This window comes from Eschscholzia californica, unplaced genomic scaffold (assembly GCF_041429995.1).
Source record: "Eschscholzia californica isolate CP2 unplaced genomic scaffold, dmEscCali1.0.p SCAF_4, whole genome shotgun sequence".
In the NCBI taxonomy this organism is placed as follows: domain Eukaryota; kingdom Viridiplantae; phylum Streptophyta; class Magnoliopsida; order Ranunculales; family Papaveraceae; genus Eschscholzia; species Eschscholzia californica.
This window is the reverse complement of record NW_028238461.1, coordinates 12522668-12546158: the sequence shown is the minus strand read 5'-3', so window position 1 is coordinate 12546158 and position 23491 is coordinate 12522668. Positions and strand designations below refer to the sequence as shown.

Below are 23491 nucleotides of genomic sequence, written 5' to 3'. Positions count from 1 at the left end.
ACGGACCCAAAACAAAAGGAAGAAGGAAAAGGAAAAGCCCCTCTTGTGACCACCATTGTTCCATTTGGAGTCTCTCACATGTTCTTGGATTAAAGAAGGAAACCATTTTTTGGATGTATGTGTATCACTCCAATATACAAAGACCTAGACATGGGTCAAATGCCATTGAATAATAGGGAGGTAACATGAACAAATCACGTGTCCCTTGCTTTAAACAAATTATCAATTCTTCATATGAGAGGTAGACTGCTTGTACAACTAAGTAGATATGCTTCTTACAACAAAAAGAAAAGAAGTACACCAAGCTTGATTGGACTTGCTTCATATAAGTTCATTTAACCTGTCAACCCAAAGAGGGAATTCTGCATATTAAGATGTTGGGGTATTAGTGTATTGGGTTATTTAAATGTTGACTCCCTAAGTTATTTTACATATTAGGACTACACTCTCTAAATGAAAATATGTATAGCGTTAATCTTCATTCTCGTTTTTTTCGTTGAATATTAGTTAAGTAGTTCACGTGCCAACCACATGCATAACTTATGACAACAATACCCTTCATGAAATATCTAAGTTCTTTTAGGACCCCCTCCCCCCCTTCCAAAACAAAAATATGTTTAGGGTTGATTCTTATTATCAGTTTTTTCGTCAAATACCAATTAAGTAGTTTGTGTGCGGTTTCGTACTCCCCTTATTTTTATAGGTTTTCAGAGATAATTTTTATATGATGGAACATTCATCCTAATCTGACAGCATATGAATCTAAGATCTCAAATTGTATAATGCACACAAAGTGATTGATCCATGAATTCGAAGTAAGTCTAAGAGCTCGATCAGATAAACCAGAAATATCAAGGAAAAGAGGTTATCCAAAGTCTGAGACGGGTTCGACCCGTCTGACTAGATATATTAGATAGGTTACCGATGACAAGCATATAAAAAAGGCTTACCCCAGTATCTGGTTGTCAAATAAATTTGGTTACTTAGAGAGATTGGAAAAGGTCCCTGACTCTCAGATATATAACTGTTAGATACAAAGTCTAATCCTTCGTTAGTTTTAGACTGGTTACTTATAACATAAATAACGCAGCATGTCGTTGGCACGCGAGTCACTTTACTGATGTTTGCCGGAAAATCGAGAATGAGAGTCAACCCCACATGTTTTTATTTTGGGGGTGTAGTCCTAAAATTGCTAAAATAACTGGGGTCCAATGCTTAGGGTGTGGCAGTATTGTGAAATCACTTTATTCCGAAACCTAGTTTTTTTTAATGAAATATATTCCGAAACCTAGTTGGTTATAGGCTTATAGCAACAACATATAAATGATTCAAAAGACATAGGTAAGTTCATAAACATACATATTCACATTCCCATATAAAAAAGTATATGTGGGTGTCCAACACTTTGGTAATCCTCTTTAGTATTACGTACCCCATATTTGATTCTCAAAGCCACATGATAAGCTAGGAAATAGAAGAAATGAAAAAAAGAATGAGGAAAGATAAAGAGGAAAGTTTAATTATACACTAAAGAAGTTTAGAGAATATTAATCACACTTAAAAGGAGAAAAGAAAATTATTTGAACAGTCAAAGAATTAAAAGCTACAAATGAACACAATCTACTTTTTGTAAACAATTTTCCTAATCTATTTTCCTTTTTAGTTTCTCTCTACACACAAAATAAACAATAGTATCACTCTCTAAATAAATAGAAAAATAAAATGAAATTATCCTAAGATATTGAAGAGTGTGAAGGATTTGAAACACTTATCCAAACCCCTTATTTTTTTTTTTCTGTTGAAGCCAAACCCTTATCTTATAAAGACAATATGAATCCCAAAAAGCCATTACTATTCTTTTGAGAAAAAGAGGCCAATTTAATAGTAATAACAATTTATTTTTTCTTACCTTGGCCATTATATATGTTCAAAAAAACAATTATATATGTTTTTCTAGAGACAATTATTGTTATTTAATTTTACTATTTGCCTAGACGATGTTATAACATATTTGTAGAAGTCACGTGATGAAATCTGGCTCAAATAGTTATGTTATACCTCAAGCTAATCGTTCACATTTGTGAGTGATATTATTGGACAAACATATTATCCAGTTTTAAATAAGTGGTTGCTTCCTGAAAGTGAAATAGAAAAATAAATTAGTATTCTTTTGTTTCCTCTACACCCTCCCACTTTTAATATTTTTTAGTTTCTTCATCTCTCGTCTTCTCGTCCCACCACCACCATCAACTCTGACGCCACCATCACCACTATCAACTCTGAGCTACCACCACCACCACCTTCAACTACAGTTGTCGCCACAATCTCTTTCTTCCTTTCTCTCTCTCTCTCTCTCATTCGCTCTTTATTTTCTCTCTTTTCCCCTCTTTATTTTCTCTCTTTTTTCTCTCCTCTAGATGTGGTTGTATGATTTTGCCAGACGATCGTCTGCACAGACCAAGGCGAAGCAACTTTCGTCTGATTTTCCAAACGAAGAGTTGTGACGAAGGGATTTCTCCTTGCCGGAATATGGAGAGAGAGAAAAAGGCAAAGAGAGCGATGGAGAGAGATAAAAAGATGAGAGAGAGATAGAGAAAGAAGAAAGAAGAGGGAGATGAGAAGAGATAGAAGTGAAAAAGAACTCCAACGCTAGCATAGAGTTAGCCGATGACCATTTGCTACCGACGTCAGAAGAAGGTTGTGTTTGGAAATTTTTTTTCTATTTCCCCAAACACATGGACTTTCCTCAGCAATGTATGTGAATCAGTCTCATATCAAAATACCATGTGTTGAATTCAAATGGTAAATTTTTTTTTGTTGCATCAAAAAAAAATGCCGAAGTTTACTTTGGAAGATATGTAAATCTCTATATTTCTTTTGCCAAAAAAAAAATCACTCTATTTCTTTCGACAAAAAAAAAAAAAAAGTCTCGCTATTCGAGTTACAATCCTATATGTTAAAATAAAAATGTTTTCGAGTGAGAGTGCATTCAATCAAAATCCTCTCTAAAAAGAACCTAAAAAACTGTAAGAAATTTGTGTAAGGCGGTAGTCAGGACTCAGGACAAGTGTTTAACTAGATCCAAACTAGATTAATAACAGTTTTTTAAGTACATTATAAACAGAGAATATGATTCTTTCTTTTATACTTGTTCTCTCTCCTCCTCCTCTCAGTCTTTCTCTCTAGTGCTACCTTTCTCTTTCAACCTCCATTAATCTTCACCAATACGCTCATCATCATCTTTCTATAATAAACACTTCCTACCCTCTGTCTCTTTCACACTCTCTTCATCTATTCTACTGTCTATTTCCATCTCTCCTTTCAAAGTAATAAGGTTATCTTGTTCAGTAAGCAGCTGCAGCAATCTAGATAAAGAAAAAAGCACAGTTACCCATATCAGAATTTAGGGTTTCTTTCATTATACATAGTTTCAATTTTCTTTATCTACCACACTTTATGTAGTTTCTCTAAGGATTAGAGTGATGGGTAAAAATGGGTTTGTGTTGGTTCTTATTTTTATGGTTTTGTTTAGTGGATTTTCATCAGCTCTAGCTACTACTCCTGCAAGTAAGATTTTTTTATCATTTTCTTTTCATAGTTTTGATTTGATGGTCAATTTTGTTTATGAAACCCTAAAGTTTTGATCTTTTTCTGCAGTAATTGTTAGTAAGTTTGTTTCAAATGCACTTACTCCATTAATCAAATGGCTATGGTCACTAAAAACTACCACAAAAACAGGTAAAATGTCTAAAGAAAAACCCACATTGTTGTTTTTGATTGTTCTTCTTTTTTAACTGAAATTGATTTTGATTTGTTCTTTCAGGAGTTTCTACTCGTTCTATGATGAAATTTGAAAGTGGGTATAATGTTGAAACTGTTTTTGATGGAAGTAAGCTTGGAATTGAGCCTTACTCAGTTCAAGTTTTACCTACTGGGGAGCTTCTGATTTTGGATTCTGCTAATAGTAATCTCTACAAAATCTCCCAACCCTTATCTCGTTGTAAGTTGTACATTGATTTAAACCCTAATCATAGCTTGATTGTTGAGAGATTTCTGAAAATACCCATGATTTACTTTTCTGATTTTTCCCCAATTTTGTGGGTTTTGATCAGTTTTTCATAAGATATTAGGAAATTTCTGTGAAGACCTAGATCCTTATTTCAATTTCTGTTTGCTTTTATTTAGAATCAGATCAAATCTACTTTTTGTATAAGTACATAATGAGATCTTTCAGTTCAATAGTTTCTTCAAAACCTAACTCCATCTTTTTTGAAATTTGTGATCTTTTACTTTACTTTTTGAAAATTAAGATTCTGCAATTTCTCTCCTTTGTTAATGAAGAAGCTTCTAACTTTCCTGTTCATTTAGAATTTATGACCGAATTATGTTTTAGTTCTTAGCATTTGCTTTGATCTTTGTCTCGTCTGATTCGGATTGAGGGGTAAAATGCAGATAGTAGGCCCAAGCTGATTGCCGGTTCACCAGACGGGTACTCAGGACATGTCGATGGGAAGCCAAGAGATGCAAGACTAAGTCATCCGAAAGGGTTAACAGTTGACGATAGAGGGAATATTTACGTAGCGGATACTATGAACATGGTGATCAGAAAGATTAGTGAAACAGGTAGATAAGTAGAATTTGATTTCTAACCCATTGATAACCGATATTTTCTCCATCATCTTTCCACATTTATATGTATTCTTGAGTTGTTTTCAGTAATAAGAATGTGTTTTAGGGAGATATGAGTTAACCCGAGATTTCCTTGTTATTGTGTAGGGGTTACAACAATTGCAGGAGGGAATTGGGGAAGAGGAGGGCATATTGACGGGCCAAGCGAAGATGCAAAGTTTTCAACGGATTTTGATGTGGTTTATATCGGAAGTAGTTGCTCTCTCCTAGTCATAGATAGAGTAAACCAAGCAATCCGAGAAATACAACTCCAATACGAAGATTGTGGTTCCGAATATGGAAGTGATTTTCCTATAGGTAAACTAAATTTCTCCAACTTTCATTATCTTCAATGTTGTTTATTGATATCGGAGATGGGTTAGATGAATAATGCAAAATTTTACGTTCTAGGGGTTGCTGTGGTCGCTGCGGCAGTGTTCTTTGGCTTTATGCTAGCATTGCTTCAACGGAGAGTAGTTTCAATGTTTACCACTCAAAATGTAAGTACTCAAGTCTTATTTCGCCTTTCTTATTCTTCTCCTTTTGCCATTTGAGTATATCTTGCTACCCAAGTTGCAGAAGAACTTACAAGTTCTAATTTGGTCTCATAGGATCGGATAACTTCTAATAAAGTAAACTTCCCACCAAGTCCGTACGAGAAACCATTGAAACCATCTTTAAGGCCTCCACTAATTCCAACCGAAGAAGACGACCAAATGAAACAAGAAGAGGGCTTCTTTGGTTTAATGTGGAGGCTTGTTGTCATTTCATGGTCGGCGACAGGAGAAATTCTTGGAGGGTTGTTCACATTTAGAAAGAAGATTGTCAATCATCAACAACAATATCACTACCCACAGAAACACCATATTCAGAATGAGTGGCCTTTGCAAGAAAGCTTTGTGATACCGGATGACGATGGACCACCTTCACTAGAAGCTAGGACGCCAAGAAAGACATATGCTTTTATGTCCAAAGACGCAGAGAAAACGTACCCGGCCCGTCAGAGTCGGGCTTACTATAGCGGGCCGAATGGTGATTTTCATCCGCAACAACTACAGCAGCAGCAACACCACCATTACCTACAACAACAACAACAGCAACAACAATATCATCAGCAGCAACAACAACAACAACAACAACAACAACAACAACAGAAACAACATCGACATCAGCAACAACATTATCCGTCAGATTCAAAGACGTTCTATGAACAGAGCAACGAAACAACCAACGAGATCGTCTTTGGGGCAGTCCAAGAACAAGATGGACGAAAAAAAGCAGTAGTAATAAAGGCTGTTGATTATGGAAATCCAATTTATAATCATCACAATATTCGCTCTCGTATAAATTACATGGGATATAGTAGTGGATACTAATGATTTGTACTACTAAATATGATAGATTAAATATATGGTTTTCATAGTTATAGGATAGAGCTTAATGTGGAATTTTGTAGCTCCTTGTTTCAATGTTGTAGTTTTTTCTATGAGCATCTTATTAGTGTTCTTTGGGTTTCACTCAGTAAATGAATGCATTATATCTTAGGTGGTGCTTTTTTTATCTTTTGAATTCAAATAGAAAATTGGACTTGAGATTTCTATTCACTCGAATTAGATTTCAGAATGTTTTGTATATTTCTCATGAGATTTCGATTGCGTCCGACTGATTTTGGGCCCATTTCAGTCAGACATAAATACGCCTCCACTAAGAGTCGTCTTTTGAAATAAATTGAGATGGCTATTGTATTTCTGACAAAAACAAGTCAGGGATAAACAAAATGTCTCTACTAGGCGTAAAAGCGTAACATTTCTCTAATAGGCGTAGAAGTGTAAAATTAAAAGCGTAACATTTCTCTACTAGGCGTAGAAGCGTAAAATTTCTCGTTCAATCGCAATCAATTAGGACCCAATGGGCAGTAACACAATAATTGTTTACTGAAATATACATCAACTTGTCTGCCATCTCCATCTCACAACAAGGTCAGATTGGCTATGGACCAATGAGTCCATGGGCCACCACCACTACCAAGATTCAGTATAAAAGTTGCAACACTCAAATGGTCTTTGGGAGGAGCCCATCAGTTCCCTTTTGTGCAACTGTGGGGGGGACATTAGTCATTTAGAATCTACCTCAGCCTGAAGCTTAGAGAGAGAAAAGGCGAAAAGTTTAGGGAGAGAGAACGCATTTTCGGGTCAACAACAGTTGACAAGAGTGGTTATCAAATTGATTTCGAATTCGAGACACAGATTCGTACCTCTTAAAGTATGCTAATCTTCAAAATAAGAATGCATCCTACCAAAAATTACTTTGGGCATAGCCAACTCCAATTCATGGAGCCAAAAACACTATTTACACCACTATAGAAAGGGCTGCTTATATAACTCCCTTGGATGAGGTTTGCCACTAGCAAAAAAGGTGCCTATAAAATTTCCTAAAATAAACTTATTTTATTAATTATTCTTCTCCTCTCTCTCTCTCTCTCTTCACTCTCAGATCCAAATCTCTTCCTGCATTTTTTCCAAATTCCTTAATAATCTCTCTCTTCTCTGTTAGATTTATCAATTTCTTTCTCTCTCTACACATTGACATTCACATTTGAATCATCTTCCCAACTGTTCGTCTCCTTTCTTTTTCTGTGGATCTTCATCTGTTCTTTTCACTCTAATTCTGATCGAATCAAGGTAACCAAGAGCTTCCCAATGGATACAGTCATGAATTCTTTCTCTTCTGGAACTAGGTTAAGGTAAGCAACATCATCTCCTATCATTTCATTTCTTCTCGTTAGATCATTTACCTTATTATCTGTTTTAAGTTGTTTGTCATTTTGATCAGGAACTATGAAACTTAAGTACTGAACTACTTATGATTCTAATTGTGCCTTAATTCGAAAAATTAGTGAAATTGATAGGTTTTGTTGCAATGAAGTGTTGAGATTGGGTGTAATTTTCTTTAGGAACAATATCAAATTAATTAGCTCTTACCTAATTAGCTAAACTTCACCAAGATTGAATGTCGCGATCTTACCTAATTAGCTAAACTTCACCAAGATTGAATGTCGCGATCTTTGAGACTAACACGTGTTTCTCTTTTGGGGACGTGGAACATATGTGATTTTAAACCTATCGGTCGTGGGTCTAGCTCTCATACCATGTTAAGTTTGTTGGCATCCAATTCAAAACCAATAGCAGTGAGTGTAGAAGACGTAGACATTATATTCTTGGTTACTAAATCATTCTTCTACCATGTGGGACTATTCTCACATTTGATTGTGGCAGACTGGTAGGTAGGTAGGTAACCATATATCAATTCTCCATATCACAAACATGCACTCGATAAACACCCCATGCACACTCAAATGTTGAACATCAACCAGGCTCACGGCCACAATATCCGTTACTAGTGTCTCTTTGGTCACCATCTTGAGATGTTGGTGCCACCACCTTCACCGTCTTTAGCACAGCTTATGATCAAGAGATGGGCTAGATTCAAACGGAAACATTATGTACTGATTTTGTTAGGTATCAAATTATTTTGGACTAGTCATTTTGTTTCTCTGTTGTTGTAGTCTTGTAGAGACTAAAAGGACATAAAGATGTAACTGACTTGAGTGAGAAAAGAAAAGAACAACTAGGATAAATGCCAAAAGGAGTTGCATACAATGTTTGGAGTTTCCTCAAAGATGGGAGAAGAAGGAGAGAAAGTTTTAGATATAGTAGTAAATAGTAATCCTAGGTGCTCCCTCCTAGAGACAGACAATATTAAGAATTTTAGAGAGAGAAAGAAAGAATCGGAATTATAGTAAGTAGAAAGAGAAAAGTACTTCACTTCTTACACATTGGGTCATAGAATAGTCAAAAGGGTGAACCTAAAAAGCATTGACCAAACCCAAAACTAAGAGGAAATGAAAAATGTTTTGGCCCCTTGTGGTTGGGGTCTAGTGCGAGCGCGCATCCCACACTCCTCAGCACAAGGGGCTTGCCACTCTACAGTTTGAGGAAGCATGTGACCTAGATATTGGATCACAATGGACCTCACTGTCTGATCAAAGCCCTTGGTAAACCTGTGGGGTATGTGCTATTCGTAGAATCTAAACATTCAGACAACTGAGATCGCGATTAAAGCAAACAGGTTAGTACTTGCTTCCTTAGAATCGAACGTATATTACTCCAAACACCCTTAAAGCAAACAGGTTAGCACTTGCTTCTTAGAATCGAAAGGATATTACTGCAAACACCGTCGGAGCCCTGATTTCTTGAGTTGAAACCAAGGAAAAAGAGTTTGAGAAATCCTTTGCTAAAAAATAACTTTACTACTACTTGATTCCAGAAAGATGTAGACCGCCTTACAAACTAGAGAGTTTCCCTACTTACAGCATTTTAGATACAACCCTTCCACTTCTCTAGACAGCTCTCTACATGACCTAGACACTTCATTGATATTTAGCATTTAATATTCTTTGACTAACTAGACTATTAACTAGACTGTTCCAGACACTAGAGAATTTTTACCATATTCTAGAATCATTTGCATCAGCGACGGGCTTGCTCAATGTGTTAGAACACATCAGACACTGGGATTAGGAGTCAGACTCCGTAGACTCGTCTTCTCATTAGGTGATCATCCTTGTGTGTCATGATATAGACTGACGTCAGTCAATACCACAAGCCACATGTAGAGTTACGTGAAGTCTCCTTTGTATATCTCATAAACAACATCATGTGACTCTTCGTTGGTTTACTATAAGTAATTATGATTGATGCGTGTGTCACAAGATACTTACAATGCATTGTAGGACATAAATCCCGACAATTGGAAATAAATAATACAGTTTTTAAGGATAAATCATACGATTTATTATGTACTTCTTGATATTTTCTTAGATTCCTAGAACTTCTTGAAGTACGAGTTACAATAAAGTCTGGCCCAGTTCTAGTTCCATTATACCAGAATTCCTAATTTATGTTGCAAAATAAAAGATCCATTCCTAAGACAATATCTGTGGCTGCATACTTCTTATTATAGTACCTTGTAGCTGCCGAGGCTTCTTTCATTTTTTCGATTAATTTAAATTAATATTGAAAATGGAGAACTGTACAAGATCCCATAGAGCTCATTTTCTCTACGGAGAAAGCAGATTTGGCATCTGTGGTCATTACGAAAGCTATAGTGTTAAAGCTTCCCAATTCCTAGCGAAGTCCATGTATGATTTATATTTAGCCCAGCTACCCCCTACTCCAGTCTCCAACTATACAAAATATTCTGCACAACTTCTATGATCCCATTTGTCGTTACAGATTCCCTTTGAAGATTGCCATATTCTTTCCTTCCAAATAGCCCATATACTAGAGGCCTAGAGGGATTAATCTCCAGACGTGCCTTCCCATTACTTATTTGCCAAAGATGTTGGAACACATCAATTCTTGTTGCCTATGATGTATAACAATTTATAGTGCATCCACGAGAAGTAACCATCATTGTTTAGAGAGAATAGCTAAGAACAGGCATTTCACAAAAAAAAAATGATTATGATGCGCAGATAATAAAATAGTCATACCATATATGGAATGCGAAAGTTGAGCTAGTATCATTGGTACTGGTTCAGGTGACGGAACACACGTAGAACAATAGTCAAGATCTGTATCTCGTTTCTGTTTTCATGTTTTCCTTCTAGAGACTAGGGACACATAACCAAATCAAACTTTTCTGCTCCAGTTAACATATGAAAGCCATATTCTTCGTATATGCTTGTTTGTTAGTTTGTTGCTATTTACCTGTTCTAATACCATAAAATAACAAAATGTCGTGTTTCTTTCTACTGAAAGCTAACAGCCTAATACTCTTCTCAACATATTCTTATCAAATTAATAAGATGCACCTTTACTATCTGTGTCATTGTAGGGACATGATTCGGGCTATACGTGCTTGCAAAACGGCAGCTGAAGAGCGTGCTGTTGTTAGAAAAGAGTGTGCTGCCATTCGTGCTGCAATTGGTGAAAATGATGATGATTACAGGCATCGTAACCTGGCAAAGCTCATGTTCATTCACATGCTTGGTTATCCCACACATTTTGGTCAAATGGAGTGCCTGAAATTGATAGCCTCTTCTGGATTTCCTGAAAAGAGAATAGGATATCTTGGCCTCATGTTGCTACTGGACGAGAGACAAGAAGTTCTCATGCTGGTCACGAACTCCGTAAAACAGTACGCAGTAATTAGCAGACACATGTTTCTTCTATTATACTTTTTCCCTTGTGAGTGTATTATGTTAATGTTCAAAACCTTGACATATGTGCAGAGATCTCAATCACTCAAACCAGTACATTGTCGGTCTCGCTCTTTGTGCTCTTGGAAATATTTGTTCAGCAGAAATGGCTCGTGATCTTGCTCCTGAAGTTGAAAGATTGCTTCAAAATCGTGACCCGAACATCCGGAAAAAAGTATTATTTTCTACTGTTACAGAGGTTTCTTAAAGCAGTAAGCCTAGGAATAAATTGCTAGGAATTGAAGACATTGGCACTTTGGCCATTAAGTCATGGTCAAAGGTGACTTATGTCATTATCAATATCAGAAGGAAAGGTTGGGTGGTAGTGGTTTATTTGATGGTGTCTTCTTTTTATTTAAGAGATCTTATGCTCTTGAATTTGTTTATTTACTAGAGGATGGAAATCCTACTATGAATTTGTCCTTGTATTTGTTTTCTAATGCTTGGCGAATGTTCTATTTCTCAGAAGAAATCTTTAGACATAGGGATCAGGTCCCATTGACTCATGGCATTGGATGTCCATCACCAATGATCATGAGAACTCACATTTAATTGTTTATTGGCTGATTTTTTGAGGATGATTTCTCGAACACATCCTTGCAGAAAACTATACTTCTGCAAATTTTAACTTAAATTTACTGGTACATGTGCTGCCCTAATTTGCAGCCATTTTCTACAAGGGCATTTCCTTAGGGTTGAATGAATTTTTATGTTGATGGTGCCATCATGAGAAGATCAATATATGCTAATTGCAGCTTTTAGTTCATATTCACTTTGGCTGAATGAATATGTTAGTGTTATATGTCCTACATGAATCAATGGATTGCAAATTATGTGTGTTCTGTTGTCTATATTACTACCCTATGGTATGGTTTCACTTGTGTGCTCTTTTTTAGTATTGCTTTCTATTGGTAAAGCAAGGTCGTGTAGTAATTGTTCACCTTACATTTCTTAAGTTATGAATAGATTTAGGTGCACCCAACAGTCTCCCAAAATTTGATTCTAAATTTGGCTTTCATTTTCTTGTTGCTCTACTTATATTGCCCTTTTCTTGTCCTTTCCGATTGCTTGTTGACTATGCATTTCTTTTGTGGGTTTAGGCAGCTTTATGCTCTATAAGGATTATAAAGAAAGTCCCTGACCTGGCAGAGAATTTTATGGGTCATGCTGCTACCTTACTTAAAGAAAAGCATCATGGAGTTTTGATTACAGGAGTTCAATTATGTACAGATCTATGCAGAGAAAGCACAGAAGCCCTTGAGTACTTTAGAAAGGTGACTCTCTTGGTCTGGTTGACATGCTTCCATTTCGTCTGAGTTACCATCCTGCCTTTTGCACTTGGTACTTATTCGTCGCATCAAATACAGTTTCTAGCTATGCAAATTTATGCAGAATATTGATGTCTTATGCTGGTAATAGAATTATATTGATATCCTGGCTCATAATTATAAAAGTTGTTCTGATGTTTTGTGCAATTTAGCTGCGTAGCGCTAAAAGCTTATGTCTGGCTTCTGCATCTCTTGGGTAGCGTTGCCTATAACGACTATAAGTTTGTCTTGTGTCTACCTGCACATAGGAATTGATGTACTTTAGTTTGTGAATCTATAAAGTATAAACAGACAACTAATACAACCACGTTATTGACTGACTGTGTGACATGTCGTTGCAGGAACATTATAATGCATTTGACTACTGTGAAAAGTAAATCCCGTATATTGACATTTTCTTTGAAATACGTAGGCTGGTATAAAGCTTTCTTAACTTACTAAGATGTAGAGTTGGAACCAGACTCTAGTTGCCCGGATCAACGACTAGGAAAGAGTATTTGATAAGTAGCTGTTCAGTTGCCATATATAATCTATATTTATCAGTAATTTCTACAAATATATTAATGTAATATGAAAATGACCCAAAACAACTCAAGTCTAGTATATCAAGTAAAATATAATATTACAGCAAAATGGAATAATTATACGATTTACACTAAATATCAAGTAAAATATAATCTCTGATGCAACAAACCGAAATAATTACAATTATTCATATTGATCAAAAGAAGAAAAGATGAAAAGAAGTATGATAATAACTAGTTCGAGATGAGTTTAGACATCTACTCAGCTAAGTTGGATAATAGTCGTGAATTAAATCGATTTGAGAACCTTGGTGGCTGAGTACAACCACTCGAGTCGGTGAAGTTGACAACTACCCGAGTCGGTGAACTTGACAACTACTTGATGACCTATCAAGAGTAGTCAGTGACTTTAAATGGGTTGTTTATATATTAGAAGTAGCTTTTCTAAGTGCTAGAGTCGTATGTTATAGCAGTTGATACTGGAGACTTCGGTTGGTTTAATTGAAATCTCTTTTTCACAAAGTTTCCTTGAACAGGAAGCTTTCGATATGTATGTGACTTGAGAATAGAAGAAAAGGATTTGATCTCCTTTTGTTGCTTGTCAAGGTATATGTAATATCATTTCCGTAAGAGCATAAAACATGATTCTTGCTAGAAATTAATCCTTGACATGCATCCTTAAAATAGTTTTGGCTTAGGTCTATGGTGTAGGTCTTATATCCAGAAGGTGTCGGACTTGACCTAGTAGGAATTTTATGACAGAACGCTATGTCTAGTAGCTGAAATATCCTTTGGTTTAGGTGATAAGCTGCTATGTCAGCTTGTATGCATCAGACTCCATATTTCTTTTGTGGTCGGAGTAATTTCATTTGTACCTTATTTAACTATAATGAGACGCTGATTTAATGCCAATACAGATAAATGATAACGAGTAAGATGACGTATCCTTTTTCTCTTTATGATTATAGAAGTGCACAGAAGGTGTGGTTAAAGTTCTCAGAGATGTAGTGAATAGTCCATATGCACCTGAGTATGATGTTGCGGGGATTGCAGATCCTTTCCTCCATATTCGATTGCTTAGGCTTTTACGAGTATTGGGCCAAGGAGATGCTGATGCTAGTGATTGTATGAATGACATTCTTGCCCAGGTATGTTTCTGCATCCCTTTTGTTTCGTTGCTTATCGCCTGTGAAGCTTTACTTTTTCATCTAATGAAGAGTTGCACTGCATTTATTATTGACCTACTACCGTAAACTGTTAACAGTAAAGAAAAATTAGGAGGTTCTATCCGCTAATCAATAAAAAGTTGGGAGTGAGTTGTGTTCTTTTAAAAAGCTATGCATTTATCTCCACATGCAATCACAATATTTATAGTATGAAGTATTTCAAGAGAAGATATTAAACTGCAAAGAAAGTACTAAGCAGAGGAAGATAATAAGATGCTTGAACGACAAAAATTCAGGCATACTAGGATGTCAAGTATGTATATCAGGAGCTTGACTGAGAACAACAAACTTAGGCGTCTGTCAGGAAAAGACATTCATATAATTAGTCATATCTTTCTAATTATCTTATTTCTTAGTAACTAACTAACTATACGTTCATTTTATATTGATAGAGCCCTCTCTCTTTCTTTTGTGTGATTTTCTGCACACAAAAACGCCCCATCTTTTTATTTCTTTTCTAAGTGCGATGCTGTGCAATTGTGTTAGTGTTTCCGACAGTATGAGAAATATTTATACCCTGTTTTCATATTTTCAACTAACATGCAATTATCATATGTTTACAAATTTTTGTTAGCCCATGTAGTCCCGTGAGTGGTCCTTGACCTATGATGTTATCAAGTGGCATGAATTTAAATTAGAAGGAAACATGCATTGAGGTGTTTATCAGTTATTTGACTTTCATATTGCGTTGCGAGGACTGAGGAATATAAGTTATACGAGTTAAATAATTCTATGATTATTGTTTGTTGATATGCCAATTTTTCTCCTTCCACTTCTCTTTAACATACTGGTGTCCTCTTTTAGGTTGCAACAAAGACCGAAACAAATAAAAATGCAGGGAATGCCATTCTCTATGGATGTGTTGAAACTATTATGAGCATTGAAGACAATAGTGGTTTGCGTGTCCTTGCAATTAATATTTTGGGTAGATTCTTGTCAAACCGTGACAACAATATCAGGTCAGCTTTTTGTTTTAAAAATTATGTTGGGATATTTCTTATTACTAGTGTCTTCAAAATTACTAGTTCGGCCCTCAATCTGTAATTGTTTATTTAGTGATATTAATTGATCTTATTTACTGATAAAAATGAAGTTAGGTATGGTAATATCTTTTATGCAAATAAAGATGGGGCTAGTGGCCATATGTTGTTTCATCGTTCCCCTTTAACACCATTTCTGTGGCAGATACGTTGCCCTGAACATGCTGATGAAGGCTATCCAAGTAGATGCTCAAGCAGTTCAGAGGCACCGAGCAACAATTTTGGAGCGTGTAAAGGTATTATATGTGAACCACTGGTTCCTCAAAAAATAACCACTAAAGATGGTACTGTATTTTATTATTTCAAATGTCCACTCATGTATTTTGACTATTTTATTAATATATTCTTGAAAAGGTAAAAACTGTTATTAAATAATCAGAACAGCGAGTGATGCGAAATAAAATTTGGAAAATTATCAGATGAAATTGTGAAAACGTATAGTCAGAAATCCAGGTTCCATCCTAGGAATCAGGTCATCTGGTTTCTTTTTGTAGTTTTACGGAAGAGGCAATACCACAATATATTGATGGTGGTGTTGGGGCAACACTTACGAGAAGCAAGCCACCAAAAACAAGTGACAGAAAGAAAAAAGCTAAAGGCAGATGAGTGCACATACATATTCCCCCATCTAAGAATCAAGTCTACTGCATCCCAGCTTTCTAGAAGATTTGTGTGCGAGCTCCATAGAAATAGCAGAGTTAAATATGGATTCTGCTTACAGTGTTCTCGATATGCAACTCATGAAATATTCTGCTACATCTCTCAAGGCAGAACCCACTATCAAATGGTTGCTTACTGCACTTGAGAAATGGCTGCTGGAAACACTGGAGAGACGAAGCATTTCGCTCAGTAGTTGGTGAATATAACATGTTACCAGTAATCTTCAAAAAAGAAATAATGTTATTTTAGGCAATTGACTGATTGATTGTCTTACCATGAGACCTTTGGTTTATTATAACCATATACATATTTTTTCCTAATATACTGGTTCTTTATGCCTAGTTAAGGGTGCAATTATGACGTCAAACTAGTGACACTTATTTTCAATTTGAGTTATGAAATTGAAGATATATAAGATACCAGAAAGAAGGCTTGCTGTTCATGGAGAGTTAGTTATTGTGCATCGTTTGATCTGCTTGTGTCTTCTTAGGATTCAGATCCTTCAATTAGGAAGCGGGCTCTTGAACTCGTATATCTCTTAGTAAATGAGAGCAATGTGGAGCCTTTGACGAAAGAACTCATCGACTATCTGGAAGTAAGTGATCAAGAATTCAAGGGAGACCTTACTGCCAAAATTTGCTCCATTATTGAGAAGTAAGTACAAAATTCAGTCTTCTTTTCAAAAATAATAAATAAAGTGTGTACATTTTCTGTTCATTCACACACAATCTTAAAACTGTATACCCGTTAATGTCTTCTGTGTATAATAGAAAAACGTTCGGCAAAATAAATAACCTAATGACTTATGATTGTGCCCCAATTTGGCCTTTGTTGTGACGCCCCAAGCTTAGCAAATATCGATATTGTCCCCGCTTTAGACACCCAGGCCCAAGCCCAACATGTACGGAGTTTTGTTCTTGGAAGGCTCCACGAACCCACCCAAAAGTCCTTGACAGTTACTAAGCTTGAGCGCACCTATAGCCCAGGCTCCGGACACTCTCGCAAGAGTGAGGACTGTCAATCTTGCGAGAGTGTCCAGAGCCTGGGCAATAGGTGTACTGTCAAGCTTAGTAAGTGTCGAGGCATTTTGGGTGGGCTCGTGGAGCCTTCGCCAAGAACAAAACCTCGTAACTCTGGGCTTAGACCTAGGTGTCTAAAGCTTGGACAATATAAGGCTGGGGGTGTCACATTTCTCCACTCACAGTTTGAAACCCAGTACACATGTCGGATACTGAGACTTAAATACTTGTACCCGTAGAAAGAGTAATTTTTATGCTGTGGCACAACTCATATTTCTGAGGTTTGTTTTATGCATGTTAGCACCATCTCATTTGAGGTTCTATTCTTTGTTTAACAGGTTTTCCCCTGCAAAAATATGGTATATCGATCAAATGCTAAAGGTTCTATCCGAGGTAGGCATTGCTGATGCCTGATGAGACATGGAAATTTATCAATTTTCAATTTATTCTCGTTTTCTGTTTATCAACTCACTAGTCAGTCAAAACAAGAATGTGTACCCTGATATGTAATTCCCTTCTTTTATCAACTTTATCCTATTTCAAAAAGTTAATGAAACCATTTGTTTCATTTACTACACGCTAGTTTCAGAAACTCCCTGTTGCATGTGCTGAACTCTCTGTTCAAGGTTTAAAATCTAGATGCTACTGAATGTTTAAAAAAGCGTTTTTACGCCTTGATGCGGTTTTCTTTGACAATGCGAGGCGGTGCCTCGAGGCGGTAAAGAGGCGTAGCTTCAATCTTATATATTTTAATATATGTCTATAACTTGTGCAGTTTGTATTTCCATAACACTTCAATCCTTGATCAGATAAATCCACCGCTATGGTTATTTACTTGTTTTTATCTTAAGATCGCTGCAAGTTCTTCACCTTCAGCCTTAACTATTCTGTGCTAATATGTCAGGAGTTTTCCAATATTACCCGTTTATTTTGTGATAACTTGCAGGCTGGAAATTTCGTGAAGAATGATGTATGGCATGCACTTATTGTTGTGATAAGCAATGCTGCTGACTTACATGGATACACTGTGAGATCTCTTTATAAGGCATTCCAAACATCAGGTGATCAGGTATTTAACATAAACTTCTGAACTAAATGGCGTAAATAGTATGTCACTGCTTTTTCTGATCTGGTTCTTTTAACTCATTTCTCAGGAAAGTTTTGTTCGAGTGGCAGTTTGGTGTATTGGAGAATATGGGGAAATGCTTGTTAATAATATAGGGATGCTGGATAAGGAGGATCGCATTACCGTGAGTGCAGTCTTCTCCATGTCCGCAAATTAACTTTTGAGACAGTTATTAGTTAACACTTTTGGCCGTTTGGCTATTAGATAGTTGGGCTTGGGACGGGGTACCGACTAAGCGACAACCTTAGTTATAAAGGCAGTGCCTAGTTTTTCTAAAACACTTGCGTCCTCATTTCTGTACCCATGAGAATGCATTATCAGAATGTATATCTTTATGTGTGTGATTCATATTACTCCCGTCATCTGCTGTCATGAATCAGGTTTGCAGTATTTTATTCATTATCAGATAAAATATATTCGGTAGAGTAGATTACATCACTTGCTCAGTACTTAAGACTACAAGTGTACCGTGCATGGGGAAGCAATTTCATCAGACTAGTCATTGGTTACTCCTTTTTCATCTGTGATATTCCTTTAATGAAAATGATTCAAAACAAGGTACCAGACTCAAGTTTTCTGAAGCAGGTAACAGAATCTGATGCTGTTGATGTCTTAGAGATTGCCATGAAACGACATACAACAGAGGTTGATACTCGGGCAATGTCTTTGGTTGCTCTCTTGAAACTCTCTTCGCGTTTCCCATCTTGTTCAGGGTAAGGTCTCTCTTGTTTTACTACCACCTCTTCTCGCTAATTGTCTGGTGTACATGCCTTTATTCTTGTTATGATGTTTTATCTCTTTTTCGAGCATGATATTAACAAAAATGTGTACATATGAATGATATATGGAGTCATCGACAACATGTACATTTATCTGACACCAGAATGAGGTGTCCGCACACACACACACACATATATGTATGTATGTTTGTCGTTGTTATAAAAATCTTTATTTATTTTTTATTTTGGGATCAACCAACAGAAAAGACATTAACCTAAGTTGTATTTTTTTCCTAATACGATTTTGTGCACATAAAGATTTACGTACGACATCTTACATTATACCCACTGAATTGAGCTGTCAGTGTCGAACACGAGTATTCAGTTTCCGATGCAGAAAAGGAAATAGTAAGAGGAGTATCCAGTTACGTTTTAATGTATTTATGCGAGTCTCACCATAATCTGTACCCTTTCCCTTGATCTTAAATTATTTATGCATATCTGTTCTTAATTTTTTGAATCGAATGTCGGGAAACAGTGGTAGCTACTAGAAATAATTATGTAGCTTATTTCCAGTTAAGATATTATGTCAGTATTAGAATTAGGAGAAATAGTGCACATTTTCAGGTTGTAGAAGGAACAGCCGATAATTTAATTTGATAGGTTGGTTTTGCAAAATCCATATATATGGCTCTTAATTTCAAGGAGAAGAGAGGAAGATATGAAGGTTGGGTTCTTACATCAACTTGAAATCACTTCACAAGAATCCTTCCATATTTCCATATCTATTTAAGTAATGACATTAGACAGTTCAGATTTAAGTAATTACATTAAATACCTTTAGATCTTTTCTACGTAACTGTTTACAAACTCCCGATGTAGATTATAACCACAATTTTTTGAAAATGGAAACCCTAAAGAATGAAAAATCTCGACAATTTCTCTGTAACTTACAAAAAATGAAAAAAACGTGTAATTAACTTTCAATTTTTTTCTTCTCAAAATATTTGTAACAAGAATAGCTTATTTTAAGCGTCTTTTATCTATCTCATCGTCTTTTATTGATTTTTACATATTAAAAATACAAAGTACTGCCAACACTAATGATATATTACCGTGTCGTAGTACGCTTCCCAAGTGTTGGTGACAGTAGTCATGAATCATTTGAAGTGGTGTTGCAGCGTTTATTGCAGGATGCATGATCCTTGTTTTCATGATACTTGTAGGAGGATAAACGATATTATCGCTCAGCACAAAGGAAGCCTTGAGCTTGAATTACAGCAGAGATCCATTGAGTTCAATTCCATTGTTGGTAAGCATCAGAATATCAGGTGAGTTACTCGTTTTAATTTCACATCATTCTATAGTGCCTGGTTGTGTAAGAGACTAAGAGTGAATCTTTTTGACTTGCAACATCGCTGTTTTTTTTTTCAGATCTGGATTAGTCGAACGAATGCCAGTTTTAGATGAGACAACTTATAGTGGGAAGAGGCCTGGTTCTTTGCCAACAACTGTTTCATCACCCACAGGAGCCTCACTTAATCTTTCAAACGGAGTTGCCAAAACCCCTCCTGCTCCATATCGTGATTTACTTGATTTGACTTCTGATGATGTACCTACAGTAAGCTCTTCAGGCAGTGATTTTCTTGACATTCTTGGGTTAGACATGCCCCCGACCACGTCAGGTATTCTTTTGCCTGCTTTCATGTAGTTTCATCTGAATTGAACCATCACTTCCTTTTCCTTCCCTCTAAAATACTGTTGTTGATCATTGACATTTACATACTCATTTGCAAAACTATACCTCTTAATCATATTCACTTTGTGATTTTGTACAACATAGAGAACGCATTATTCACTTTGTGATTTTTACATACGCATTTGTGAACCTATACCTAGTTTTAGGATGTAACAACAGTCGACCAGCTGCATAAATGAAGTTTTATAAAAGCGAAAAAAGCAAGTTTCATGTTTCCGCTACCTGTAATGTTTCCCCCTATACAAAACTACTTTTATTTTTGTAATTTTTCAAGAATTCATGTGTCTCTAATCTTTTTTCTCATAATATGCAAGCTGTCTAGACCAGCAAGTTGACAAGTTTTTTGTTTTCATCTTTCTGTTAAAGGTACAACCCAGGCTCAAACAAGTGGAATAGACGGTCTACTGGATATCCTATCCATTGGATCATCTCCTGTACAGAATAACGTATCAACACCCGATATATTTTCCACCTCTTTAAATAACGGACCTTCAATTACTTCACCGGAGAGATCTCCATCAACTTCTCCATTTTCTCCACAAGTCTCTTCTCCTTTAGGAGCTACACCAATGATGGATTTATTGGACAGTTTATCCCCCACCATTTCATCGACTGACACCACTTCTTTTACAGACATGAACTTTTCTGGTTAGTACGACCTCTTCTTACGATATTCTCATAGGTCATCTTGCAAAGTAATTTGATAAATTTCTCTTCTTGAACAGGAAAAAACGAGTCAGTGGAGCAATCTATAGTTGCTTTCGAGAGTAGTTCGTTAAAGATAATGTTCAATTTCTCAAAGAAGCCTGGAAACCCACAAACAACGTCGATAACTGCTACTTTTACAAATATGTCGTCTAATGTTTATACCAATTTTCTTTTCCAAGCTGCAGTTCCAAAGGTAGACAGAAGTTATATTTGGTCATTGGTTTCTCAATCACCATTCTTCATATACATAGTTGCTAGTCTTTTTTTTTCTTTTATGAGTAAACCATTTGACGTATTTGGTTTGTCCGATCTACAGTTTGTGCAACTGCAGTTAGAACCAGCGAGCAGTAATACGCTTCTAGCAAGCGGTAATGGGTCTGTCACACAAACTATGAATGTCACTAATACCCAACAAGGACAGGTATGGAGGTTCCATTAGACCTCTCTCTTATATGTGTTGTGCTATCTGATCTTTCGTAGTTGTGGGATTATATTTCTGATTTTGGGTAATTTCAGAAACCTCTTGCGATGCGGATAAGGGTAGGGTACAAGGTGAACAATGAAGATGCACTGGAACAGGGTCAAGTCACCAACTTTCCTCCTGGTTTATAATGCTCCCTGACCATTGTTTGTGCGAACTTTTTACGTTTTGTTTATATACGTTGTCATATAATATTCCCATGAAAGAGAGTAGTAGGGATGGGTTCCTTTTCCGCGCATAGGGGGGAGGGAGAGAGAGATTGCTTGTAAGCCATATTCAAGAAAACCTGAGGTGTTTTGTTGGGACAACTGAGCCTCCTTGGAAGCTGGGGGAACCTATATATGATTCTTGTAGTTCCATAAGTTGGAAAAATAGTTTGTCAGTTCCACATTTTTGTATCTTGTTCCACATTTTTCTACTATGTAACATGGAGTAAAAGCTCTCTTCTTCCTTTTGGTTCCGTGGACTAAACATTTTAAAGTTAGGGATTTTCTTAACATGCTTCCTATGCCCAAGCTAGACAATGCTTCCAAATAAGGAAAATCCAACATATTAACAAAAATAATTGAATATGTGAGGAAGGAATAAAATTTGACCGAAATCCAATGTTAATGGTTTTTTCTTCTCTAAGCGGAATCTGGCCATCCACATGAGGTTTGGATACTTTTCATCGTCAAACACCCAAAATTGGAGTCCACATCTTGGTGTAGGAATTGAACACCACTCTTTAATACGGAAGTCCTAGATTTGACCCCGTGAAAGAGAAATCTATGATTTATTAAACTTGGATACGTGAAAGTATAGGGAGATTAGATGTAATTTAGGTCCTTTAGGATAGTCTTAAGCGTTCTGGATGTTCTACCATCAAATTGTTAGAGTGCTTATTCAAATTATGAATCTTGAGGTATTATTGTATTATCTCTTCACAATGTGTCACTGCGTTGATAACTCATTGGTCTAAGTCAATAGAAGAAAAAAGCTCAAAAGTGCAGTGGGGCAGCCGACAGAGTCCTTGAGAATAAAAATCTTAGAGAGATGCTAGAATCACAAAAGATTTTGACAAAAAAAGTTCCCAACTGATGTGGCGGTTGTGATTTTCATCTTTCAACGGCCTAGATTTGGTCAAAGTTTGAAACCACACCCGCCACATCAACTGGGAACCTTTTTTTGTCAAAATCTTTTGTAACTTTATCATTTCCCAAAATCTTATTGTTAATTGCAACTTTTCTTCATATCGTGCATTAAAGTTGATCTTAATTCTAATTAGGTCGCAATAGATATTTCTTTTTCGTTTTTGTGTTCGTAATAGATATGATAATATAATGATATAGAAACAACAATCCCATTTAAAATCCATTAGATCTCATTCGATCATTCATTAAATTTTTTGTTATAAGTGGTATAGTGCCATAATCTTTTAGATCTATAGGACCAAAACCGTGTGGGGCAATCTATCCCACAATAATCAGAAATGATACCTAATTTATCTTGAAGATAAGAACGAGCATCTAGGGGCAATTTTAATCATTCTAAGGTCCAAGTAAAAGAGTTAGTTCTAATTTGATCCTCAATTTCTAAAAACTGGAAATTTGGCCCTTATATTTGTTTAATATTCTGTTTTGGCCCCAATTCTGAATTTGCGGTAGTCTTTTTTAGTCAATTTTAACAGTCAATTCAGTTCTTATTTTCTCTTATTTAAAATAAATTTCTCTCTATAATTTTTTGATTGTCTTAGTGATCCCCTGCAATAGTCGACCATCTCTTTCCCGCGACCTTCGACCTAATTTTCTTTCAATTGCTTTTCTTCCTGTCACCACTATCATCACCATAGGAGAGAGAGAGAGAGAGAGAGACTGATGGTGGTGGTGGTGGTGGCAATTAGACAAAGAATAGAGTGAGAGACAAATTAAAAACAAAATTATTATTTTTGGTTGATGGTGACTGGTAATGGCATGGTCGTTGCCGACAACC

General features: G+C 36.1%; 2 protein-coding genes across 4 annotated transcripts; both read left to right on the top strand.

The window, feature by feature from the left end:
• Positions 1-2646: 2646 nt before the first annotated feature.
• On the top strand, positions 2647-6228 carry LOC147542799 (uncharacterized). Its single transcript, XM_086632731.1, has 7 exons — positions 2647-3567; positions 3658-3738; positions 3824-4000; positions 4453-4623; positions 4777-4986; positions 5080-5168; positions 5280-6228. Exons 1-7 carry the CDS (start codon positions 3483-3485, stop codon positions 6042-6044), a joined length of 1578 nt encoding a protein of 525 aa, XP_086488857.1. The 5' UTR covers positions 2647-3482; the 3' UTR covers positions 6045-6228.
• Positions 6229-6733: 505 nt separating this feature from the next.
• On the top strand, positions 6734-21910 carry LOC147542798 (AP-1 complex subunit gamma-2-like). 3 transcript variants are annotated; one of them, XM_086632729.1, is made up of 18 exons: positions 6734-7411; positions 10567-10869; positions 10964-11105; positions 12031-12204; positions 13751-13930; positions 14813-14967; positions 15194-15284; positions 16199-16362; positions 17066-17120; positions 17674-17796; positions 17882-17977; positions 18439-18566; positions 19799-19903; positions 20007-20257; positions 20698-20979; positions 21057-21232; positions 21356-21460; positions 21556-21910. In XM_086632729.1, the coding sequence occupies exons 1-18, from the start codon at positions 7368-7370 to the stop codon at positions 21649-21651; spliced, it is 2670 nt and encodes an 889-aa protein (XP_086488855.1). In that variant the 5' UTR covers positions 6734-7367; the 3' UTR covers positions 21652-21910. The 3 variants fall into 3 exon arrangements, 2 of the variants coding, with proteins under 2 accessions (XP_086488855.1, XP_086488856.1); XR_015223124.1 differs by having other exon boundaries at positions 6978-7411; positions 20698-20983; XM_086632730.1 differs by having other exon boundaries at positions 7146-7411; positions 10567-10876.
• Positions 21911-23491: the final 1581 nt, after the last annotated feature.